Source organism: Grampus griseus, assembly GCF_964374135.1.
Source record: "Grampus griseus genome assembly, chromosome: 7".
In the NCBI taxonomy this organism is placed as follows: Eukaryota; Metazoa; Chordata; class Mammalia; order Artiodactyla; family Delphinidae; genus Grampus; species Grampus griseus.
Window position 1 is genome coordinate 106,564,734 of NC_139001.1, and position 25,366 is coordinate 106,590,099.

General features: G+C 41.9%; 1 protein-coding gene across 2 annotated transcripts in view; it reads left to right on the plus strand.

The window, feature by feature from the left end:
* Positions 1-25,366, plus strand: part of CNTNAP5 (contactin associated protein family member 5) — a gene marked incomplete at both ends in the record, with an annotated part of 875,906 nt that overhangs the window by 501,116 nt on the left and 349,424 nt on the right. For both annotated transcript variants that reach the window (XM_082658898.1, XM_082658899.1), the window contains 2 exons: positions 13,629-13,778; positions 16,714-16,885. In XM_082658898.1, coding sequence (XP_082515024.1) covers positions 13,629-13,778; positions 16,714-16,885 — 322 coding nt within the window. The remainder of the gene's footprint in view (positions 1-13,628; positions 13,779-16,713; positions 16,886-25,366) is intronic.

The following is a 25,366-nucleotide window of genomic DNA, read 5'->3' on the forward strand; positions in this document are numbered from 1 at the left end:
CAGCCATCATGGATGTTATTGGATGATTACTTATCATTGCCTTTGTTTAAATTAAATAAATCCTCCTACAGCTATGGTCCACACTATCCCACTTGTTTTTTTTTTTAGGATTTATCTCAGTTGATATTTTCTCAAGAAACCTTCCCAAAGCAGGCCAGCTGCCCCTTTATTGAGTCTTCTAGTTCTTCTCCTTTGTAGCACTGACTGTAAGTATGTGTATAAATGTATGCATTAGTTTGTTAGGAGTATGATAAGAAAATACCACGGATTAGGTGACCTAACAGAAATTTACCTTCTCGCAGTTCTTGAGGCTAGTTCAAGGTGTGGGCAGGGTTGGCTTCTTCTGAGGGACTCTCTCTTGGCTTGTAGAGGTCATCTTCTCTCTGTGCCCTCACATGGTCTTTTCTCTCTGCCCATCTGTCACCTATTATCCTCCTCTTGTGAGGACACCAGTCATATCGACTATGGGCCTACTCAAATGACTTCATTTTACCTTCATTACCTCTTTAAGGGTCCTATCTCTAAGTACAGACACATACTCGGGTACTGAGTGGGGGGGTAAGGATTTCAAAATATGGATTTTGGGGGGCACAATTTAGCTCATAAGAATATGTATTATCAGATATAGAGCACAGACCTGTGGTTGCCAAGGGGAAAGGGGGTGGGGGTGGGATGGACTGGGAGTTTGGGATTAGCAGATGCAAACTATTTTATATAGAATGGATAACCAACAAGGTCCTATGGTATAGCATAGGCAACTATGTACAATATCCTGTGATAAACCATAATGGAAAAGAATATAAGAAAGTATATATATATTAAAATATACACTATATATGTATGTATAACTGAATTGCTTAGCTGTACAGCAGAAATTAACACAACATTGTAAATCAACTATACTTCAAAAAATAAATTATAAAAAGAATGTGTATTAATCATATGTCTCTATAACTGGCTGCTCAGTGTTCCTGTCACCATAGAATGTAAGGATTCATGGGAACAAGAACACTGCCTGCCGTGCCACCACTATTTGCCCAAGGCCTAGTATAACACCTTGCTAATAACAGCCCCTTGCTAATATTTGCCTAATGTATAAGCAAGTGTCTGAATAAATGAACTATTAGAATTGACCTCCAAAACATTTCTGAAGTGTCTCACGTCAACAGTGGAAGAAGAGTTAAAAGTGATTTTTAACCATATTCATGTTACAACAGTTCTACAATGCAGAATGTGTCAAACCCAAGAATGAGCCATAATCAGGGGAAGTACTAATCAGATAAAGGCCAGTGGGGCTCCCAGAGGTGGGGAGACGGCTCCCAGAGGTGGGGAGACGGCTGTGTCATGAAGGCTAAAAGTGCTCACCCTATTAATACTTGTGGCCAGATGGTTTTAGTCTGCAGTCCTGCAATTCACAGAGCAGCTTCCCCAATATCACCCTTTTTCATAGAATCCATTTGTATCTCACCACCATCTGTACATCAAGTAAACATGATGACTTGGTGAACCTCATCCTCTGCTTCGATTAAGCTGTCATCAATGCCTCTGTGTTTTAACTAAGATAATGTTGATGAGAAAATCCCATTCATGAGGGCAAACAAATGATAGCCACAGGGCCATGACTGTCACAACAAGCTGTCTGGCTAGGCGCAGAGTTTGAGTTTCGGGAAGACAGACGTATGATGAGGCATTCCGCTTTATGGAAACTGAGAACTGCCATTGCCGAAGCTTCAAGATATCAAGCAAAGCCTGGGAATGTTTACCAGAGGAGAGGTCTCCCAGGCATGTGTAGCTTTTTCAGGCCTGAGTAATGATGATGACTTACTCTTCCTTCTTCTCCATTTCTCTCAAAAGAGAAACAGAGGGAACTAGATTTGTCTTATGGGAAAATAATTTAATAGTCAAAACTTCTGTCATTTCCTTTGCCTGTTTTCTACTTTAATAATTCTTTCATATAATTCACTTTGCCTCTATTTGTTACCGAGCACATGTTCCTATGTCCAGTGCACAGTGAGACCAAACAAACCAAAATGTCAGAGCTTGGAGCAGAGAAAGTTTTATTGCAAGGCCATGCAAGGAGAATGGGTGGCTCATGTCCCCCCAAAGCCCCAAACTCCTGGAAGGGTTTCAGCAAAGCAGTTTTTATGGCAAGGTGAGGGAGGGTTGTGGCTGGTTGCTGCAAACTTCTTGGTGTTGGAATCCTTTGTTCTTACAGCTGTTCACCTAGGTCAGGTCAGGATGTTCCTGTAAACCTCCAATAGGACAATTGTTATTCTCTGTTCTGCAACTTTTTATCTCTATATGAATGGAAAAGTGTTATCTGCTTAAAGGTCAGAGCCTTGAGAATGGGCTATCCTGTATATTCCAGGCTATGGGCAACATTCTTAACTTGAAGCAAAAGCAATAGAATACAGAGGTTAAGGTAAGAGAAAAAGATCTAATATCGAGTTGGATTTGTTCTTCCCTATTACACATTTAATTCAGGAAGCTTTTGAAGTATCTACTTTCTGCTGATACTGTACTCAAATCTGAGGATGGAAGTATTGCCCTCCGAAAGCTCATAGGCACTGTTGAAAGGGACAGTATTGAACACTGATGATGCAGTAGGGCAGATGCTCAGGGTACAGGGGGAGCACAAGGGAAGAGGCACCAGAAAGGGTGAAAAAGGGAAGGCTTCCTAGGGGCAGGGATAACACAGCTCTGTTTTGAAGAAGGAATAGAATTTGGTCAAACAAAGGAGGAAGGGAAGGATGCCCCAATTAGAGGAGAGAAATAGGGGGAGATCTAGATGTGTAAGACTCCACAGGTGGCTTAGAGTGCCTGGATCACAGAGAGCGAAGGAGCACAGGCAAAAGATGAAGCAGAATTTTGTTCAGGGACACTAGAGTTTGGGCTGTCTCCTAAAGGTGACAGAGAAATATCTGGCTCTGGAGCTGACCTTCATTTTTATCATGTAGACACTGGAACCGAGCATGCAAGTCCATCCTAGAGACACTATGCCTTCACCACGAACCACGAACATGTCACAGTTTGTATCTGACCCTAGTGTATGGCAAACCCAGCTGTTTCCCTCCCAGATGCTGACCAAGGGTTCTGAGGATCCAGGTTATCTTGACATATGAACCAGGCTTTCACAGCTAGGAAAGGTTTAACCTGTGATTTATGGTCTAGATGCCAGAGAGGGCCCTGCTGCTGACACTTGGCAGTGGAGATTCAGCTAGTCTGTTGCTGAATCAATCAAGGAGCCTTTGGAGAGGGTAGGATGTTGCTGTTTTGATGCCGAGGGGTATACCAAAACACGATGCAGACTCTGACCCCTAGGAACTTGTAATCCCATCGGGGAGATAATACTTACAGAGATGAACAGTTAATTAATGGTACAAGGCAGTAAATAATACGAGCTAAATGAATAGATCAGACAGTGGATGTTATATGAACTTAAAAGGAGAAATCTCTATGTATTGATCTGGTCAAGGAAAGCCTAATTTCTTTATTTCCTGGTTTATTAACTTATTCTCTCAGTCATTCAGTACTTTTTGTGCTGTGCTAGGTGACTGTGATAAAAGTTTTAAAAAATGTGTATATATATATATATATATATATATATATATATATATATATATATATATATATATATATATATATATATGTTTCCTGTCCCTATAGTTAAGGAAAGGAAGCACGAGGACAAAAACTGGGCATTGGATGTGAATTTGGATAGTGGGAGGACAGCATGCAAGTGAAGTAGAGGCTGGGAGAGGAAGCTTCAATTAGCTTAGTGCATTCACCAGGAGCATAATGAATACACTAGTCTAGCTCGAGTAGGGAATTTGTGTAGAAATATTGGGAAATAAGATGGTGAGGACAGATGGAGACTTGATTACAGAGGCATCGATTGTCAAGATAAGCATCTGAGTTTCATTCTCTGGGCTCCATGAGCCACTGGAGGGATTTTTGCTGCAAGGTTGATACCGTAAGTCCCCTACATGTGAACCTTCAAGTTCCAAACTTTCACACATGCTAACGTGGTCTTCAGCAACTTAGTGACCCTCAGCCAGAAGGTGGAGCTAGATCTGCAAGAGGACGACTTCATTAAGCTCCTTGCTGTGCCACACGAGGAGCTGACTAATGAAGACCTGATAGAATTGGAGGCCAGAGAAAGGACGAAGAGGGACAAGAGGAAGAAGAAGTAACTGAAGAATCGAAGAGACTCACGATGCAGGAAATGGCACGGGGGTTTTCTTTATTTTGTTTTTATTAATTTTTATTGGAGTATAGTTGCTTTACAATGTTGTGTTAGTTTCTGCTGTACAGCATAGTGAATCAGTTGGGATTTTCTTTCTTTGAGGAGGCACTGTTAGTTTTTGAGGCACAGGACTTGAATGTAGAACGGTACACAAAGCTTGCAGCAGCTGTTCACGGTACAGTCCAGTGCTACCCTATCATCTATGAAGAGAAAAAAAGAGCTACTACCTAGAAATCACTGGATCATTTTTTCAAGAGGGTAGATAGAATTGAATCCAGCAAGGAAACAGAACCTGTGCCATCCGCGTCAGGTATGGGTGACACTGCAGCTTGCCCTCCGTCTCCTATTGCTGAGGATCCTTCAGCGCTACCATCTCCCACCTCCTCTCCCTCCTCCAGTCAGTAACTCTTCCTGCCTGTTCGCTCGATGCCAGCCCCTGTGTGCCAGCTGTTGTACTATACTGCTGTACTTTTCAAGGTACTGTACTGTAAGATTAACAATGTTTCCTTTATTTTTGTGTTTGTTTCTTATTATGCGTTTGTTCTTAGTTGTGTGAAAAGTATTATAAACCTATTACAGTACAGTACTATATAGCCGATTGTGCTAGTTAGGTACCTAGGCTAACTTTGTTGGACTTATGAACAAATTGGACTTATGAACGTGCTCTCAGAATGGAACTCGTTCGTCTGTAGGGGACTTACACTAATAACCTTGCTCTCTAGATAGTTCAAGGTATCCTGTACCAGAAAGAGGTCAGAGGCTGGGAAAAGAGTGAGGCCATCAGAAAATTCCCAGCTCCTGTGATAAGGGATAGAATCAAAGTTGAAGAAGAAATCTGAAGAAATATGTGAATTCAAACCACTGTGTGTAGGGAAGCGTTAATAGAATTTGATAATTGATGGATAGTCTCCAAGAAAAACAGGACTCAGGACCTAAATTGTGGTATAATGGTACTAATAATTGGAATATGCTCTTTTATGATGTGATTGACATTTTAAGACTGCCTTATTCAATTATTTAGATATTCCCCACTTTGTTCTCTCAAAAATTGAAACTACCTTTGAACTATTAAGTAAGGGTTGGTATGAAGGGATATGGAGAAACAGCTGAATTGGGTTTTCTGGGGAAGATAAAGCCTAGAAACTTCCAAGTCAAGCCAGGCAGCTGTGTCTTTATTTTACAGATGGAGAAGCAGGTTGAGAGAGATTAAGAAATCTGTCTAAATTGCTAGAAATTATAAGTGGCAGGGTCTTGAGCAAGGGTTAACAGGCGAGTAAAGCATCAAGGAGATTTGTAACAGGTCATTTCTGGGGTTGGAAATAGAGTCCTTCGGGGACTCTGCTCTGGCCTGGACTGTAGCTCTGTGTGTCCTGGTGTGGCTGTATGCCTGATGGTTAGAGGTGCTGGGACAGCCACCCGATTACAATGTTTCTGTCTTCAAACCGTGAAAAGAGACACTGAAATAAGATGAAGGCTGAAATGCAAAGATCTGTTAGGAATTGGATTGAGAATGAGAGAAAAATAGAAAGGGAGGGAGACATAAAGCAAGCCCTTGCTTTCTGAGACTCTGCAATCTCAGAATTATTCCCTGAACCCAGCAGTCCTCAACCAAGGGAAATTCTCCACCCCCATCTACCCCGGCCTCCTGTTCCCCCAATCTCATGCAGGGGACTTCTGGCAATGTCTGGTAATGATCTTTTTTTTTTTTTTTTTTTGCGGTACATGGGCCTCTCACTGTTGTGGCCGCTCCCGTTGCGGAGCACAGGCCCCGGACGCGCAGGCTCAGCGGCCATGGCTCACGGGCCCAGCCGCTCCGCAGCATGCGGGATCCTCCCGGACCGGGGCATGAACCCACGCCCCCTGCATCGGCAGGCGGACTCTCAACCACTGCGCCACCAGGGAAGCCCTGATCTTTTTTTTTAAGCACAAACCTAACTTTATAATTTTCTAGCATGGCCAAATAATGTGCTAAGCATATCCATATAAATTTATCATTTTATTCTCATAAAACTCTAAGGTTAGTGGTGGTGGGGAACTTTTCCCTTTATTTATTTATCTTTTACTTGCAGTACAGTTGATTTACAACATTGTGTTAGTTTCAGGTGTACAGCAAAGTTATTCAGATATATAATACATATAGAACTATTCTTTTTCAGATTCTTTTCCATTATAGGTTATTAAAAGATAGTGACTATAGCTCCCTGTGTTTCACAGTAGGCACTTGTTGGTTGTCTAGTTTATATATAGTAGTGTGTATATGTTAATCCCAACCTCCTAGAGGAAAGCATGGACAGAATACCCTTTAACCTAAATCACAGCAATATTTTTTTTGATCCATCTCCTAGAGTGATGGAAATAAAACAAAAATAAACAAGTGGGATGTAATTAAACTTAAAAGTGTCTGCACAGGAAACCATAAACAAAACGAAAAGACAACCTACAGAATGGGAGAAAATATTTGCAAACGATGCAACCAAAAAAGGGTTAATTTCCAAAATATACAAACAGCTCATATAACTCCATGTCTGGTGATGTTTTTGGCGCTGGGGATGGGGACATCCAGGGAGCTGGGGATGGGGGCATCCAGGGATTCAGGGATGCTGCTAACCATCCTACACAAGAAGCGTAGTACAGAATACCACACCCTCAACAAAGATTATCCAGTCCCAAATGCCCAGTGCCAGAGTTGAGAAACTCTACTTTAAGGGAAAATGTTACTCCTATAAAAAAGTTTAGGCCTTCAGCCTATCGCTTAACTGCTTTTAGTGCCAATTTCATCAAATGTGAACTGTAAATTATTGGAAAGGTCCCATTATAAAAAGTATTTAAAAAACACATGAGGGGCTTCCCTGGTGGCACAGTGGTTGAGAGTCTGCCTGCCGATGCAGGGGACACGGGTTCATGCCCCGGTCTGGGAGGATCCCACGTGCCGCGGAGTGGCTGGGCCCGTGAGCCATGGCCGCTGAGCCTGCGCGTCCGGAGCCTGTGCTCCGCAACGGGAGAGGCCACAACAGTGAGAGCCCGCGTACCGCAAAAACAAACAAACAAACAAACAAAAAAAACACATGAGATGTTGGTAATGATATTTATCTAGAAAAAAAATCAAAGTAGTAAAAGTGAGAATTCCAAGGTCAGACCTAAGCGGATATCATTTTAAGAAAAAAAAAGTTGAATTGTGCCTTAATCCTTCTTAGAAGCTAGAAGTTCCACGAAAGGACAGGACCAACGTTTGAACTCGGTCTTGTCAAAGGGGAAGTTGCCTTGTGAGAATAGAAACTGGTGCAGCCACTTTGGAAACACTCTGGCAGTTCCTCAAAAGGTTAACTACGGAGTTACCATATGATTCAGCGATTCCACTCCTAGGTGTACATCTAAGAGAACTGGAAACATAGGTCCACACAGAAATTTGTACAAGAATGTTCATAGCAGCATTATTCATAATACCTGCAAAGTGGAAGCCACCCAGGTGTCCATCAGCTGGCAAAAGGATAAACAAAATGTGGTCTATCCACACAATGGAAAGACATTCAGCCATACAGATAGACTGTTACAAGCTGCTACCTACGATGAACCCTGAAAACATTATGGGAAGCAAAAGAAGCCAATCACAAAAGGGAATATGATGTATGACTTCATCTATATGAAATCTCCTCAGTCGGCAAATCCGCATAGACAGAAAGTGGTTGAGTGGCTGGCACAGCTGGATGTGGGGGCCTGGGGAGATTGGAGACTGATAGCTAAGGTTTCAGCATTTCTTTGGGGGGCTCCAGACATTTTAAAATTAATTGTGATTGCTGCCTAACTCTGTGAATATACAGAAAAACATTGAACTGCATTTTACATAGATGGAGTGTACAGTATGTGAATTTTATCTCAATAAATCTATTTCAAAAATATAAGTAAATAAAAGCAAAGGTGAATTCCACAGCAGAAAATAGAACTCTGCAGAGGTAATTGGCCATCAGAGCAATTCCTGGAGCAGAACAGGGCTAGCTTTGGAAGTGTGGAGAGCAGAAGCAGAGCATCCTGCGTGCCTGAGAGCTCAGCCTAGGTGCCTGACCCTTTGAATCCTGGCTCTGTGGTAGCCATAGGACCCAGGGCAGCCTCGCCAATTTTCTGTTTTAGCATCTACAACGTGAGGACTATAAAGCTTGGCCTCCAGGACTATGGTGAGAACTAGGGATTCTATATTGAAATTATATACTAGGAAAGTATAATTATATACTTTCAATTATATATTGAAAGTGCCTGGCACATTGTAGATACTCAATACTGGCAGAGTGTATTATTAGCTATTTTTACAATTGGGCTGTGTTTCACATTTCAATTTGCAAGTTCAATTGCAAGGGTGGAAAGTGTCTCTTTTTTTTTTTTTCCATGAAGAAAAACTTCTAAGCCTATTTAACCCTCTCTGTGAGAGACCTTTTATACTAATGCCTTAGGCTGAATTCTGGGACCAGGAAGCAACCACTTTAAGTAATGGGGGCAAGATGTGGAAAAGAATGAAAACTTTCCCTATCCTTTATCTCAGCCTCAACAGTTTGTTAGTTTTGAAAAAATGATTATAAACGTCACACACTTTTTTAGAAACTTGGCACATTCTAGTACTCTGTATAAGAGAAAGGAATCTGTGATTCTATCATTCAATATCGTTCCAGTATTTCTGTAGTTATTTTTAACAAAATGTGAACTGTACCACACATACTGTTTTTCACTTTTCAGGATTTCCATATCATTCCTGGAATTATGATTTTTAATGACTATATTATATTCCACGTTATTATTATTACTACTAATGGTAGAGAAAATTTCATTTACAATAGTGACAAAGAGGGTGAAATACTTGGAATAAATTTGACAGGAAATGTGCAAAACCATACAAGAAAAATGTTAAAACACCCCTGAAAGGCACTGAATAAGACTTGGACAAATGTAACAAGATATCCCATTCTTGGATGGGATAACTCAACATTATAAAGATATCATTTCTCCCTAAGTTAAATTACAAATTTAATACAATCTCTATAGAAACATCACAGTCTATTTCATGGCATTAGATGCATTATACTAAAATTCATGCAGAAAAACAAAGATTCAGGATTATGTTCCATGTTATTGAATACACTGCATCTGAATTATCTAACCTACCCTTATTGGAAATATTAGTAGTTGTGAATTTCTGCTATTAAAAATGATGTCATGAACTCTCTTCACCATAAACCTTGTTTGCAGCTCTGTTACTACTTTAGGATTACTTCTTCAGAATAAAATTCGTAGAGATGAGGTATGATATTTTTAGGGTTTTTGATACTTGTTGGTAAATTGCTTTCTAGAAAGAATTATCAATTTTGAAATTGCCTGTTTCCCTCTATATCCACTAACAGAGACTATAATTGGTTTTTATTCTTTCCCAGTCTGGGAGATGACAAATATTATTTAACATCACATCAAAGTTCAGAAATTTTATGTTTGTCGTCATCCAATAATCTTTCCAGAACCAAAGTCCCACATTTTCAGCCTCAGCTTTTCAATCATATGAGTACTTAGCACCCCAAAGTGGTCCTCAATACTGTATTTTTTCACCCCGAGAGGTTTTTTCCCCAAGGAGGTATTCCTGGCCTCAAAGGTAACGCCTTCCTGTTCCTTTCATTGAGAACTTCTAGTTTTTCAGAGCTCCTTATCTCAGGTTTTTGAAGGAAAGCAACCTGATGGAATTGATTTCCCCTAATTTGTGAATAATTAATAGCCCTTAAACCTGTACCTTTTAAAGAGCATTCTTAAAATATAAATCTGGGGCTTCCCTGGTGGCACAGTGGTTGAGAGTCTGCCTGCCGATGCAGGGGACACGGGTTCGTGCCCCGGTCCGCGAAGATCCCACATGCCGCGGAGCGGCTGGACCCGTGAGCCATGGCCGCTGAGCCTGCACATCTGGAGCCTGTGCTCCGCAACGGGAGAGGCCACAGCTGTGAGAGGCCCATGTACCGCAAAAAAAAAAAAAAAAAAAAAAAAAAAAATTCTGGAAGAAGCTCCAGGGGTGTGATCTTGGATCTGTTAACAGAATGAAGGGAAAAAGAGAGCCCAGGTAGAAGCAGATTTTTAGAGAGGGATCTGCCAGTTCGCTTGCCTTGGCATCTATGCCCGGGTCAGCTCCTCTAAGCCAGTCTTATTTTTCTTAGCTTCTTTCCTTCCTCTTCTGAAACCTCTCACAGATTAGTTCCCAATCTGGGCTGTGCAATTGAAGTTCTGGGGGTCTTTGAAACTTCCAAGGTCTGTGGCCACCCCCAGAAGTCTGTCTTAATTAAGCTGGTATAGGGCCCAGGGGCCCGTCTTTTCAAAATCTGCTCAGGTAACCCCTTTGTGTGGTCAGCAGCAAGAACTACTGTTCGAATAATTCTAAAAGCTAAGATTTCACACAGGCTCTCCCTGCAGGGACTAGGGACCATGTAGGAAAAGATCAAAAGAGATCGAATTAAAAGGAAAAGCAGACCAGAAAGAAAAAACAAAAAGAAAAAGAAAACAAACAACTGACCAAGCAAACCCTTATTAAGTGATGCTTTTAAAGACAGAAATGTGGATAGTGGCCTGGGGAGGGGATGGGACCCCAAGTCAGAACATATAAGCTTGAGCCCCAGCCCTGGTCCCCTCACACTGAGTAGACCTCTTCCTCGGGCCAGTGTCCTCTGTACAGTGACTCAGTGATGTGTCTCTAGCTAGATGGCACACTCCCCCCTGGCTTCCGTCTGTACTTTCTTCCCTACTGTATCCCTGATGCCTAGCTGGGCCCTTAGGGGCTATTTCCACCCTATGTGTTGAACTAGTTACTGACTTCCTTCCAGCCCAGTCTAGAGTTTACCTGAAAATGCAATCTCATCTGTTATGCAGAGGGATTTAAATCAGTATGCAAATGACAGTAAAAGGAGTATAGACCTCAGCTGGCCATGCCCCCCAAATGCCCCTGACAGAAGTCAAATGTTCAGCACCAAGAAACACCTGACAGACCCTCTGCCTCATTAGCAGAATCCCTGTTGCTGGGACCCAGACCCTGGCCTTTGGGGGAAAGTAGGGCCTCCAGGCTGAGTAGTTTCTGGATTCTCCTCTCCACCCCAAGCAGATGTTCAGGGCCACAGCACACACTGGCTGAGTGGGAGCTGGCAGAAAACGCAGGAAGACCTACATCTGGGCCATTCTGAACAGATGGAGCACGGCTGCCCTGGTGCAATGCAGCTGGGCCCCCAGCCTGGTGCTGTGCTTTCCCGGGGGCAGCTTCTCCTGCCATCAGATGGCTCAGGGGCACGAGCTCTTCAGCAGCTGTTCTAAGGAGCCCTACAGACCTCTGGTCTGATTGTCAGTGCTTTCTTCCCAGCTGGTTTCTCAGGGACTGCCCCCCTGTAGGCGCTACCAAGACTGAACTCCTTGAGCTCCGGAAATAGCTCTTCATCCACCCCTTCCTCTCCACTTTCGCTGCTAATACTTTGGCTGAGACCCTGGTCATTCTGTTTCCAGCCTCACCTCCTCCCAGCCCCGACTTCTGGCCACCAGGGTCTCTGAATGTGCAGCTCCAGGCAGGTCATCACCACGCCAGTGGTCCCCTCTTGGACTCCCAGTGATTTCCTCACTTCTAGACCAGTGATTTCATTCCTGGCTACACATCAGAATCATCAAGGGAGCTTTCTTAAAATGCAGATGTCTGGGACTCCATCACCAGAGATTCTGAGACAATTGGCTTGGGTAAAGTGCCCTCCAGAATCCTTTGTCCGAGGACATTGTTGAAATGCCTTCCTTAGCCTGGCACACGAGGCCCCTGACCGGACTCTTCCCACCTGCTTTCCTGTTGCCCTGTCCTGTTTCTCATTCCAGACCTTTGCTTCTCTGTATAGGCTCTCTGACCCCCGGAACTCTTTAGAAGTGAGAAACTCTTGCGCAGTTTTCAAAAACCGCCTCCTCTATGAAGTATTTTCAGGATCCTTATGTGGAGTTAGGTCTTTCTTCTCTATCCCCGTGTTACTGGTTCACCCCGAATTGCAAGCAGGGCTGTTGTTCACTTGCTTCTCTAAGCCACCAGCCTGAAATTCTCAAAGGACCGTATGTTAAGCCTCTTTGCCTAAGTCTCTTCCATCTACCTGTGGATTACCCCAGGGTAGAGACCAGATGATATGACTATCCTTTCTCCCAAATGCAGGGGAGCATTTTTGTGGTTGCTGTTCTGTCCTTTTGCTTTAGTGAGCATGATTTCTACTTGCGACGTGATATGACCTGTCCTACAGGCCCTACTATATTAATGGGTATAATTCTCACAAGAGCCTGTGAGTACAGTCATTCTCCCCATTTTGCAGGGGAGGAAACTGAGGCAATGAGAAAAGGAGGGTAACTCGGCCCATAGCAGGGCACATGTCTATTGAGTGAAGACATGGGGGGCTCTGTGATCTGGTTACAAACAAATCTTTGTGACTGGACTGGGTAATACGACCATGTTTCCTTCAGCAAGCACTTTGCACAGACAGAGCCTTAAAAGACGATAAACTTTTTGTAGGAAAGAGTGAAAACACTGGTGCGTAATTCCCAGCACACTTTCCTCAACAAGGTAGGTCGGCAGTGCAGTGCAAGTCAAAGGCATCTGGGGCAAAAGAACGAGAGAGAAATTGCCTTTTAATAAACACCCACTATGCCCACAACCTGGGAACTTTCCTGCCTGATCTCAATGGATCCCTTACCAATAATACAGAGTAAGAATTATGGTATTTATAGAAGATAAAACCAGAGCTCCGTGAAGGTAGGTGACTCAGTGTCACATAATTAGTTAAGGAAAAAGGTTGGAACTAAACTAGTCTGTTACCTCCTTTCAGCAGGAGACTCCTCTGCCTGGTATGTCATTGGAATCTAGCTTTCCTCATCTACTTTTGCCTCTAAAACAGTTTATTTTCTTTACTAAAAAAGAAATATGTCACGTGTAGAAAAATGCGAGAAAACTAAAATTGCCTTTAACCCCACCACTCAGAGATTAAAAATCACTGGGAACGTTTTGAATTTTTCTTTTTTTCTTTCTTTTTCACTTTTTACTCTGCATTTTGTATCAATAAGTCAATACATGTTTTCTATACCTTTGTAGTATACAAACACATTTGTGTTTTGCCTTTTTGTTTTCAAACCAAACATGTCAGAAGTGGTTCAGCCCCTTTTAAAAAAGGAAAATAATAGAATGAAGTGGTAAAAAGAAAAAGAAAGATGCCTGGGAAGCAGCTGAGGATTTGTTTTACGCCAAATGAAGAGAGGGGCCACTCTGAGAATGTACAAGGACCACCGCAGGCAAGGAAACGAGCCCTGCTCTCTCCACACCTGCCCAAATCATTCATCCCTACGCTTGCCCTTCCTGTTTCTTTTGCAGGCAGTGACTTGAATGATGGTTTGTGGCATTCAGTGAGCATCAACGCCAGAAGGAACCGCATCACTCTCACTCTGGATAACGATGCAGCATCCCCGGCTCAGGACACCACCCGGATGCAGATTTATTCTGGAAATCGCTATTACTTTGGAGGTAAATTCCCCAGCTTTTGAGGTTGAAAATAAAGGAGGGAGGATGCAGTGGACAGTTATTTCACTATGACAATTCTTTCTGTGTCAAATTGACCATTCTCCCAGCACACACGCACGTACACCTGCCCTCAAGCCCAAAGAAATGAGAAGCAAACTTTCCCACAGCTGTACAAATATAAATTATCTAGGTCGGTGCTGAGGAAAAAAAAAAAATCTAGCTGTAAGAGCTGGTGTTACATAACACATCCAAAGGAGATTTTTGTTGCCATGCCAGACTCTGTGATCATATTCCAAAAGAGAAACTCAGCTGAAAACTTGGAGAAAGTGTACCGATAGTCAGCAGTACCTGCAAGAGAAAAAAAAAAAATCCAGGTAGGAAGGTACAACCAGCATCCTCAGCTTTCTCAGTCATTTCTCTGCTGATTTGCTTTCTTAATCCCCTATCCATCTGTTCCCCACATCCCTGGAGGCCATGCCCATGGAGGGGGGCAGCTAAAAATGGGGAAGACCTAGAAGCCCATGAACTTGGGGCTTCACAAAGAGCAGCCAGTGTAGACGCTGCCCCTGCCAATGCTAGGAAACTTCGCAAAGATGAAAACACAAGGGCAAACTGGTAAGGAGGAAAAATATATAATTAGGCATTTGCTTCATTTTTATAGATGTATGTATATTTTTATTTAGTTTTTTAAAAGTTTTTTTCATTAAAAATATTCGTATCTAATTACTTAGCCAGTTGTTGGTATTATAGAAACAATCTGTAAAGAGTAATGAATTCCAGTAGCTGTGTGACCTCGAGTAACATACTCATGGTCCCTGAACTTCCTTATCAAGGACGTTGGGAAACAAAGCAGAATTTCTGGGAGAATTCAGTGAGATCAAGGTTAAATGTACAACATCATGCTTTCTACGTTAGAACGGACAGACTGGCTTCAGCTTTTGTAAATATGGGTCTCAGCTGGGCCTGGTCTAAAGAGAAGTATCCTGTAAAGTTATAAAGTGCAGTCTCTAAAAGAGAATTTGCAAATCACTTCTCTCATACCAATGACATGAGGTTAAGCTTTGAAATACGAAAGGGACTTTGCACAGATGCAGTGTACACATCCGGGTGTCCTGAGAGGGAAACAGTGTGGAGTGATTCCTTTGTGGTTTGATTTCAGGGCCAGAGCCTCTGTCCTTCATTCCAAATCTCCACCTGTGCCTAGATAACAAATTCCTTTAAAAAAGGGAACACTTTGATTCTCTGTAAATATTTTATGTCTTACATCATTTAATTCATGCAGAATCCTTATGAGGTAGGTAATATTAACCCCGTTTTACAGATAATAAGACCTGTGTTTGCAGAGATGAAATAATTTGTGTGAGTAGTAGAAGCAGGATTCAACCCCAAATCTGTGTTCTCCATGAGCCACTAGTGACAGCAAAGGAATGTAAAGACTGCAGAAGAAAGGTCTGGTGGCCCCCAAAGATACGTTTCACAGACTGTATAATTTTGCATCATATGCAGTGTTTCATAGACAGCAGAGAAAAGCAAACTTATATTTATTTCTGGGGAAAATGCCGTTGAATTAATTATGTGACTTAAGCATCTGAAATGCCTCAAAGGCAAAATGACTCCCCTCCCGCAGTTGAAGTGTTTTTAGACGTGGGTCTTAACGGGGCTTCAGGCTGAGGAGGGAAGATTTTTCTGGGATCTGAACAGTATTTAAGGGAATGCCCCACACGTAGACTGTAAACTTAAGGAAAGTGAAAAATGAGTTTGAGTGATAATAGTCAACTTACATAAATTCTCTCTATGGCTTCAATTAGAAGTTGTAGCATCTCTCTTCATTTTATAGTGTGCCTGTGAGCCGTTAACCAACTGCTGGGCTTCAGCCCAGCAGTGACTGTCTATTAGAGATGGTTGAAATAATTCCCAATTATTTATGGGTTATTGCCATGTTTCCAAGCATGCATCCCCATATGCTCTGAACCTATTAAAACCATCGGGATGGAGTTTATAAAGAGCACAAGCAACCATGCACGTACATGGCTCTATACCTGTCCTAATGCGCAGTTATTCCCTGGTTGCAAGCTATGCTCAGTGTAGTGCCTGTTGTTTTTTGTTTGTTTGTTTTTTAAAGAACACCCTTTAAAAAGGTATGGTATTAACCTTTCAGGTATGTGATTACAGCCCTATAACTATGTGCATTTAAACGCTTCGTTCCTTTAGCGTCTGGACTTGCTTTGCATATCACTTCAAAATTCCAGCTACTTTCCTGTGTGTACATTTCTCAGGAACCAAGCCTGATAATGCTGACAATTAACCAGACAATTACTCTGCTACCATTGTTACCCAAAGCGTAATTTTCTTTGAATGTGTAATTGGGAATTGAAGTGTGCATTTAAAAGAGTGTTTCAAGACAGAAATTCCCCAGTAGTTATGATATGTTGCTTTCTTGGGCTGAGTGAAGTGTACCACACAAAAGAAGGGCAGATAGCTTATGAACAGGGTGAAAAGAAATAAGAATGAGATACATATTTTAATTCCCTGGGTTTATTTCTTTAGGTATAATAACTATATTTATTTTATATCATGGTTTTAATAATTCCACTATCTGAAGTCTCCGTGGGTTTGATTCTCCTAATAAAGTTGCTGCTGACTTCTAATCTCCTAATGAAGTTTAAAAGAAAAAAAAGAACAAGATAAATGCGATAGGATTGGTATCCCCTTTAACACATTTTGTTTTCTATTCTATACAGTGATTGAGTATGCCCCATTTTGTACCAGTTTTGTCCCCTCTCTGAGAATGCTAGGATTTACAACAAAAATGTGTGCACTGCTGTGAATGAAAAAACACCAAAATAATTAGACCTTAAGGTCTTCCATCAATAGGTCGCCAAAGCAATAACTGATCATTTCAGTATTCTTCTTTATTTTTTTTTTCTCTGTCCCACAGGGTGCCCTGACAATCTCACCGATTCCCAGTGCTTACATCCCATTAATGCTTTCCAAGGCTGCATGAGGCTCATCTTTATTGATAACCAGCCCAAGGACCTCATTTCAGTTCAGCAAGGTTCCCTGGGGAATTTTAGTGATTTACACATTGATCTGTGTAGCATCAAAGACAGGTAATTATGGTCTCTTCTCCTCTGTTCTCCCACCCACCTTCCCATTTTCACTCTTCTAAATATGAGCTTCTTTCACCAAAATTCGAATCCCCTGACATCAGCCACATTAGACATAATTGAGTCGCCTAATGGAAAATATTTCTGAAAGGATTTCTGGCCCAGAGAAAAATGGTTTAAATGAGTTGAGTCTCTCTTCATGTCGACTTGCAGTAAATGGGATATGCAAATTAAATCAAAATACAAATTTGTGAAAGGATTAAAATTTTATGCGTAAACAACATTTGATTACTTTGAAGTTAAGAGTGAAGCAAAAAGGAGGGAGGAATTGCTTCTCTCCTAAACCATTTCATTCTTCACTGCAGTGAGTGTCCTTTCTAAAACTGACAGATGAAAATCAAACCCTCCGGGATTCCTATAACAGAGTCCAGTTTTACAGTCACTCCCTGGGGGCCTGATCTTTGCTGTCACCACCCCTAACCCTCTGTTTCTTTGGCCCAGAGAAGACTGGACCCTGGACAGGGAATCAGCACCTTTATTCCCCAACCTACACATCTAGCAAAAGCTCCCTTTCCCTCTTCATTTCTCCTGGGCTCTGGCTCCTCTTCTATTTGAAGTTTCTAGATTCAAAGACACGCTGGAGAAAATAACAGAGGAGGAAGTTCTGAATTTTCAGCAAGGTTAATCATGTGATCCATGTTTCTCCTCTAGCACTTAACCTCCGTCTTTCTTCCAATTCTAATCACCCCAGTCAAAATACCATTTACCGAATAGGTGAATACATGTTATGTGCTTGCCTGTGTGTTGGTGATACAGAGTCCCTGCTTGTGTTTTATCAGGGAATTAATTATACATTACTATAAAATGCTATCAATGACCAGGAAGTGTACCCTTATTTGTGGGACATATGACAGTGGCAGCTGAGGTCAGGAAGGTTTTCAGGAAGTGGTGTTGAGCTGAGTTTTAAAGGACGGGCAGGCTTGACTGAGGAGTGGGGGTGATGGTATTGTAGGCATATTGGCAGGATATGGCATGTGAAATGCCATAGAAACGGGGGGAGGGTCATGGCTTGCAAGTGTTTTGTCCACTCAATACACTTAGTTTTCATTTAAATATCTCTAATATTGGGGCACATTTTGCATTTGATTATTTATAGTAGTTGAAATGGCAATATTTACTTTTCTTTGGAGCATATAAAATAATGGCATGTCTTACAATGAATGGTGTTTTAGATTCCGCAAAATATAGCTCAGTGGGGATGGTAAGTCTTGGTAGTAGAGCACATGATATGAATACGGCCAATTAGGAAGAACTTTGCGTGCCTAAGGCATTTAGCCTCATGCTCTAGGAGGACTCAGGGAAGGTAGTCGATTTGCTTCGTAAAAAGAGTACTCAGGAAAAGGGAGAAGGATGGATTGGAAAAGAACCAGCCCAGAGGTAGTGAGATGACAGCCCCAGTGCGGGGAGCAATGATGAGAAGTAGCAGGTGCCTGTACTGAGCATCACACAGAAATCAGCTCTGCAGACCATAATCTCCTCTCATGCTTGGAATGACTGATATAATTTGGTGGAACTTTATGTGCATGTTTCTCTATTAATACCACTCCACATGGGATCATCAACAAATCACACAGACTTGCTGGCTCTCCTGCTTCATTTTTTTCTGTTTGGCCAGCTGGAAAAGTGGGTAATAAAATGTATGCTTCATTAGACTGTGCTAGTTTAGAGACCTCAGAGTAAAAGACACTGTGTGGAATGGTTGCTACCCTGTAGTCTTTATTAATGGTGAGGAGGGAGCATCTGACTTCATCAGCCAGACAGCCTTTTGCAAAGTGTAGATCAGTAGAGGGAACATTTATCAATAGGGATCTCTCATGATAAGTTAATTTCTAATCAAGGGAGCTCTCATTATTTTCCATTACATGGACGCCATTGCCATCTATGCTGCATCATTACTTTTGTGTAATTGTAGTCTGTATAATTGTATTACATACAATTGTGTTTTGGTTAATTGTATAATAAGGGATTGTGTTTAGTTTAGTGGGTAAATGGGACATTTTTCTTGATTTACCAGACAGTGCCTTTAACAGAAGGGAAACTGGTAAAAGGCTTTGCTTAACTAATTATTTCTTGAACTTCTATTTAACATTTGGTGGAGAGTGGGAGTTGGGGTTAGAAAAGCAGGTGGTTTCTGAGTTCTGCATTTTATTTTTAATGTGTTAATCAACACGAACCTGATTTAAGGACAAGTGTGAAGTTTTGCCTTCAAGGAGCTTGCCACTTGCGGGGGCGGAGGGGGCGGGGGGGCAAGGTTTGGCGGGAGACAAGGGGGTAGAGAACAGTCTGGCTGTGGCTTATTTTCGGTTTCTGCGGTTTTTTTAGAAAAATTTAGTAAGGTTTAATGAAATTCAATGACTATTTTAAAACATTAAACACTAGTTTTATTTAGATCATTTTGATTAAAAATTTTGGTTTTCATTAACTATGATTCCTATTTTATATTTTATTTGTAATAGCAAGCTTTCAATGCTTAGAAGAAAATAATTTTGTGAAAACATACAAAAAGAATTTTGATTTTTAAATTTCTTACCTTTATTATGTGTTTTTGATGAAAATATATTCAAATGTCATACTGTGAGTATAGTTGCATTTTATTTTATTTAAAAAAATTATATTTTATATTGGAGTATAGTTGATTTTCCATGTTGTGTTAGTTTCAAGTGTACAGCAAAGTGATTCAGTTATACATATACATGTATCTATTATTTTTCAGAATCTTTTCCCATTTAGGTTATTACAGAATATTGAGTAGAGTTCCCCATACTATACAGTAGGTCCTTGTTGGTTATCTATTCTATATATAGTAGTGTGTGTTTGTTAATCCCAAACTCCTAATTTATCCCTCCCGCCTACCTTCCCCCTTTGGTAACCATAAATTTGTTTTCTCTGTCTGTGAGTCTGTTTCTGTTTGGTAAGTAAGTTCATTTGTATCCTTATTTTAGATTTCACGTATAAGCGATATCATATGTTTGTCTTTCTCTGTCTGACTTAGTTCACCATCCCTGTTGCTGCAAATGGTACTATTTCATTCTTTTTTTATGGCTGAGGTCTTGAGTAAAGCTGGGAGAGTTCCTTCTCAGGGACTGAAGGATTTAAACCAACAATTTGCATCTCAGTAATGGGCACTTTTCTGAAGCTTATGGCCTCAAGGAAGAAAGGAGGTGGAGGAACTGGGCTGGCCTACTTCTCTGGCAGAAGGGAAAGCACTGGTTTTAGGAGGCTCCATTGGAGGACTGTCCAGTGCCTGACAGTCCAAGGTCAGGTTGGGAGAACCCTCGTAGGAGTTACCATTGGGACCCGACAGACCCCAAGCCCCTTCAGTAGTCTTTAAACCTCTAGAATATGATGTGCAGCCATCAGCCCTCCTCTGCAGGCTGAATCTCCAGTCTCATGTTCTCCTCATCCGAAAACACGGTTCTTCATGAGCTATACTTATCTCTTGCACCCCGTGGGCTTAAAGTAGTCCAGGCTTGATATTCTCAACCATCATCGAACAAAGTATGCTTAGAGCAGAATCACGCCCTGGTTTATTTGACCTCATAAACAGGCATTTAGTGAATGAACGAGGCAGTCTTATTGTATATTCTTGAGTACAATAAGATGTGGTAAGTGTTGTAGAAGATACGAGAGTATGAGATCATTTATATCCCCATTTTTTCAAGGGGGTAAACTAAGACCTGGAGATAATGTTCACTTTTCCATGGTCACAGGACTGAAGTTGCAATCCAGAGTTAGACACTGCCAGTATTCTCTCCCTTGTAGTATCTACTCAGAAGGATCTGACCTGGAAATGGCAGTCATTGTGTATCTGTGGATCTGAATATGTAACCTCATCTTCCGCCCACAACCATATAAAAATTGTTCAGGGATATGCCATCTATTAAATCCCTTGTCAACCTTAGGTGCCTGATGAGATTCCATTTAAAAGAGAGGCATTCAAAATGGTATGTGATATCAGGCAAGGCCTTTATTTTCTTTTTTCTTTTTTGAATATATAGTCTTTTTTTTATATTATATATGTTTCAAGGGTACAATATAGTGATTCACAATTTTAAAGGTTATAATCCATATATAGTTATTATGACATATTTGCTATATTCCCCATGTTTTACACTGTATCCTTATAGCTTATATTTTTAAAATTTTAATTTATGTGGGAGTATAGTTGATTAACAATGTTGTGTTAGTTTCAGGTGTACAGCAAAGTGAATTGGTTATACATATACATATATCTATCCTTTTTCAAACTCTTTTCTCATTTAGGTTATTACAGAATATTAGGGAACTCTACTCAGGCAAAGTCTGAGTGATATAAGGATGTCCCACTCTTGGTGGTCCAGGTCAAGAAGTGCTTTTGTTGAAAGAGCCAAGCAGTTAATTCCAGGAGCCATATCCCGTCCTTCAGGGTTCAAAGCCCAGGGCAGAAGAAACAAATCACCAAATGCTGTCTAAGACTTCATTCCGATAGGAGACAAGATCCAAGGTGTGAAGCCAAACCGGGAGGGGCAAACAGGGATGCTGATGAGTCAGTGAGGGGAAGTGGGTGTCGCACCTGGAGAAAGTCATCAATCCCAGTGCAGGTGGCAGAGGATTTGAGAGGTGTTGGAGCATGTTTAATTCCCAGTATGCTTCTTGTCAGCTTGAAATAGGACACATAGGATTTAACCTTTTTGTCTCTTTCCTCTTTTGCAAAACCAGGATAATAAAACCTACCTTCGCATTGAGAGTTAAATGAGAGAGTGTAAGAAGTCAGGCGCTCAGTTGTACGTCCAGTAAAGAGTAGATACTCAGTGAGTCGCCATGTGAATTCCTATAGCCAAAGGTTTGCTGAATCTCCAGTTTCCATGGGGAAAGGAGAAGCTCAGGTCTCCCTCTGATGTTTCGCCAGCCCCCACTGCAGCCAGGGATCCCCAGTAGTTTCTGGTGTGGCGGTCTATCTAGACCTCATATGTGCCCTCGGATCAGGTGCTCAATGACTTCCCTTGAGTTTCAGTTCGCTTTGAGCTGACCCTCTGAGGCACCAACCACCACCTATTAGGAAGATGCGCATCAATTTCGGTGCCAAGGTTGTGGTCCCTGGATTCTCCTAAAGCATTGCTTCTCTGGGCCTGGAGAGGGTAAGGAAAGCACGTGATGTGCCCAGGGCACACAATCTAAGGTGGTCCTCATTTCCAGGTTCATGCCTGTGTACACCCTGAATTTACATGAACCTGGAAATGAATGCTTCCTTAAATTTTGCAGGCAAATTCCAGCCTTTTTGATATCAGAATCACCAGGAGGGCCTGTTACAATCCAAATTGCTGGGCCCCGCCCCTAGAATTTCTGAGTTTTACTGTGGTGGGCCAGAGGATTTGCTTTTCTAACCAATTCCAGGGTGCTGCTGGGACAGACCTTGAGAACCACTGCCCTAAAGCTTCTAATCCTGTAGGCAGTGGGATTGCATGGATTCTGTATAATAGGGGACCAGGTGTGGGGGAGAGGAACGATGGGTCCTGCTGCTACTGGGCCCCCAAGCAGCTGCCCTCCTGATAAGTCTCACAGTCTCTAGAGAGTTCCAGCAGCTCTGTCTCAGTGTCCCTCTCCAAGGGTGTTGAAATCAGTCCAAGGGACACTGCTGGGGGCAACTGAATTCCATCTCCCTCCCTGGCCTTTGCCACTCAGCTCTTCCTCTGCTTCCCACTACGAACAGTATAAATGAAAACAGTCGGATCCTCAGAGGTGTCTGAGTGAAGGGCTATTTGGGGTGGAAGGGAGGGTGGGTCTCAGAATCACTGCTGCTGCCAACAAATGTTACTTGTTTTGTTGTTATTTTGAAGGCAGTTATTTTACTTGTTGGTCCCTCTGAAAGTCAGAGCTTGGTTTTACCTTCTAGACTAAGCTCACACCTTGTGGGAGGGGGGTGGTATCATTATAATAAGAGTGACTCCACCCACCAAAAAATATTCCTGCAAACCTTCCTAAAGATGAACAGAGACTGCACCTTGTCTTCTGGTGCGTGGCAAAGGTTTCCCTGGTCACAGTCCCGTTTCCTATGTTCCTTCCTCATAGAGTGAAGATATTGGGGAAGGTCCCTGGAGATCACGCAGCTCTGGTTTTTCATAGAAGGAAATAACAGTTTTGTGGATTGTGGCAAAGACAGGTACCAAAGCGGGGGCTCTGCTCCTGGGGTCTTTGCTGTTGCTTTCTGTAGAAACAGTGTTGCTCTTAACACTTTCTAAAATTAGGTCCTTTCTGGTTATCCATTTTAAATATAGCTGTGTGTACACGTCAATACTGAACTCCCAGTCTATTCCTTCCCACCTGGTAACGGTAAATTCATTCTCTAAGTTTGTGAGTCTGTTTCTGTTTTGTAGATAAGTTCATTTGTATCAACTCTGCCCAATATTATGTAACAACCTAAATGGGAAGAGAATCTGAAAAAGAATAGATACTTGTATATGTGTAACTGAATGCCTTTGCTGTACACCTGAAACTAACACAACATTGTTAATCAGCTATACTCTAATATAAAATAAAAAGTTAAAAACATAATAAAATTAAACAATCTGCTTGTTCCAATGAGTGAATCCCATGTAGAAAACTGCTTTAAGTTTCCTGCAGCCAAATAATTGAGGAAATGTAGCTTCTCACTCCATAATGATTTCCCTTTCTCCCAACACACATTCTTTTAAGAAAAGCATCGGCTAAACTCTTTGGTCAGGATTCTTACCTTCTTGGTTCAGAGCTGGGAGTGCTATAAACACGGAATGTGGGGAAGTGTTCAGTGGGATGACCTCCAAGAAATAGACTTCTGCTAAAAACCCACGCTGTGTCTGGGAGTTTGTTCAAAACAGTGAGCTAGGGCTTCCCTGGTGGCGCAGTGGTTGAGAGTACGCCTGCCGATGCAGGGGACGCGGGTTCGTGTCCCGGTCCAGGAAGATCCCACACGCCACGGAGCGGCTGGGCCCGTGAACCATGGCCGCTAAGCCTGCACGTCTGGAGCCTGTGCTCCACAACGGGAGAGGCCACAGCAGTGAGAGGCCTGCGTACCGCAAAAAAAAAAAAAAAAAGCTTACATTGCAGGGCAATGTATGTGTTTTCATTTTTCTCTCCAATTGAAAACTTGTACACCAGGTGCCAGAAAAGCCACTGTAAGGGCACAGCCCCCGCAATCTGAGCTTCTAACTCCAAAGTGAGAAATGTTACAATATGGTGAGTTCTTCCTTAACTCATGGGATGGGGCCCAAATCCACACAAGAGCACTTCTGCTGTTTTTATTTATCATTTTGAGTCTATTTCATGGAGGACAGAGAAAGGTTATAGTTTATACAACAGTTACCGAGCAAACATTCTCTCAGGATGATTTCATTTAATTCACTGCACAGCTCTGCAGGATCCACAAAGTTCTCCTCAAAGTGTGGTTCCCAGACTAGCACCCTCAGCGTCACCTGGCACCTTGTTATGACTGCATATTCCCAGGTCCCAACCCATACTTTCTGGACCACAAACATGGGGAAGTGGGGGCAGCCTGAGTTTTCACAAGCCCCCCAGGTGATTCTGATGCACACAGATTTGAGAGCCATTGGTTTGCTCCATTATTATTATTTAAGAAATAAGACCTCTAGTGCTTATGGAGGTTCAGTGACCTGCCCAAGATCACATTTTCGGTATTTGGTGGAGCCAGGGTTCAAAGCCAGATTTTACTGATCTCTCAGTCTATATACATGTGGAGGGGTTTTTGCCTAAAGGCCGGGGAAAGAAAAACGATGGGCTTGGAGAGCCAGAGCAGGTCAAGGGAGTGTCACAGAAGAAATGAGATTTCAAGAGGAACTGGGTTTAGAGTGGTCAAGCGGCTCTGTTCCAGGCAGGGTGGAGAGCATAAGTCTGGGCCTCTGAGTGGGTGAGGTGCTGGACATTTGTCTGCCTGGATGGGAAAGTCTGCTTTGGCAGCAGTGTGTAAGAGAGAACTAAAGTCAAAGCCGTAGGGAGCATGGCAGTACACAGTTTAAAATCTGAGTAATAGGCCATTGTAATAGTTAATCGTTAGATGATGCTTACTGTGCCAGGACACTTCGTAAATGCACGTGTGTGTGTGTGTGTTTGTGTGTGTGTGGGTGATATAGATACATACGTACGTACATAATTATACCATCAATAGATAGATACATACCTACATAAATACACCATAGATACCTACCTACCTACATACATACATACACAATAGAGAGATAAATAGTTGCATACATACATACACCATAGATAGATAGCTACATACATACATAATACACCATAGATAGATAGCTACATACAGACAGACAGATACACTGTAGATAGATAGATAGATCGTTACATACATACATACATATACCATAGATAGATAGATACATACATACATAGATATACCATATATAGATAGTTACATACATTCATACATATATACATACA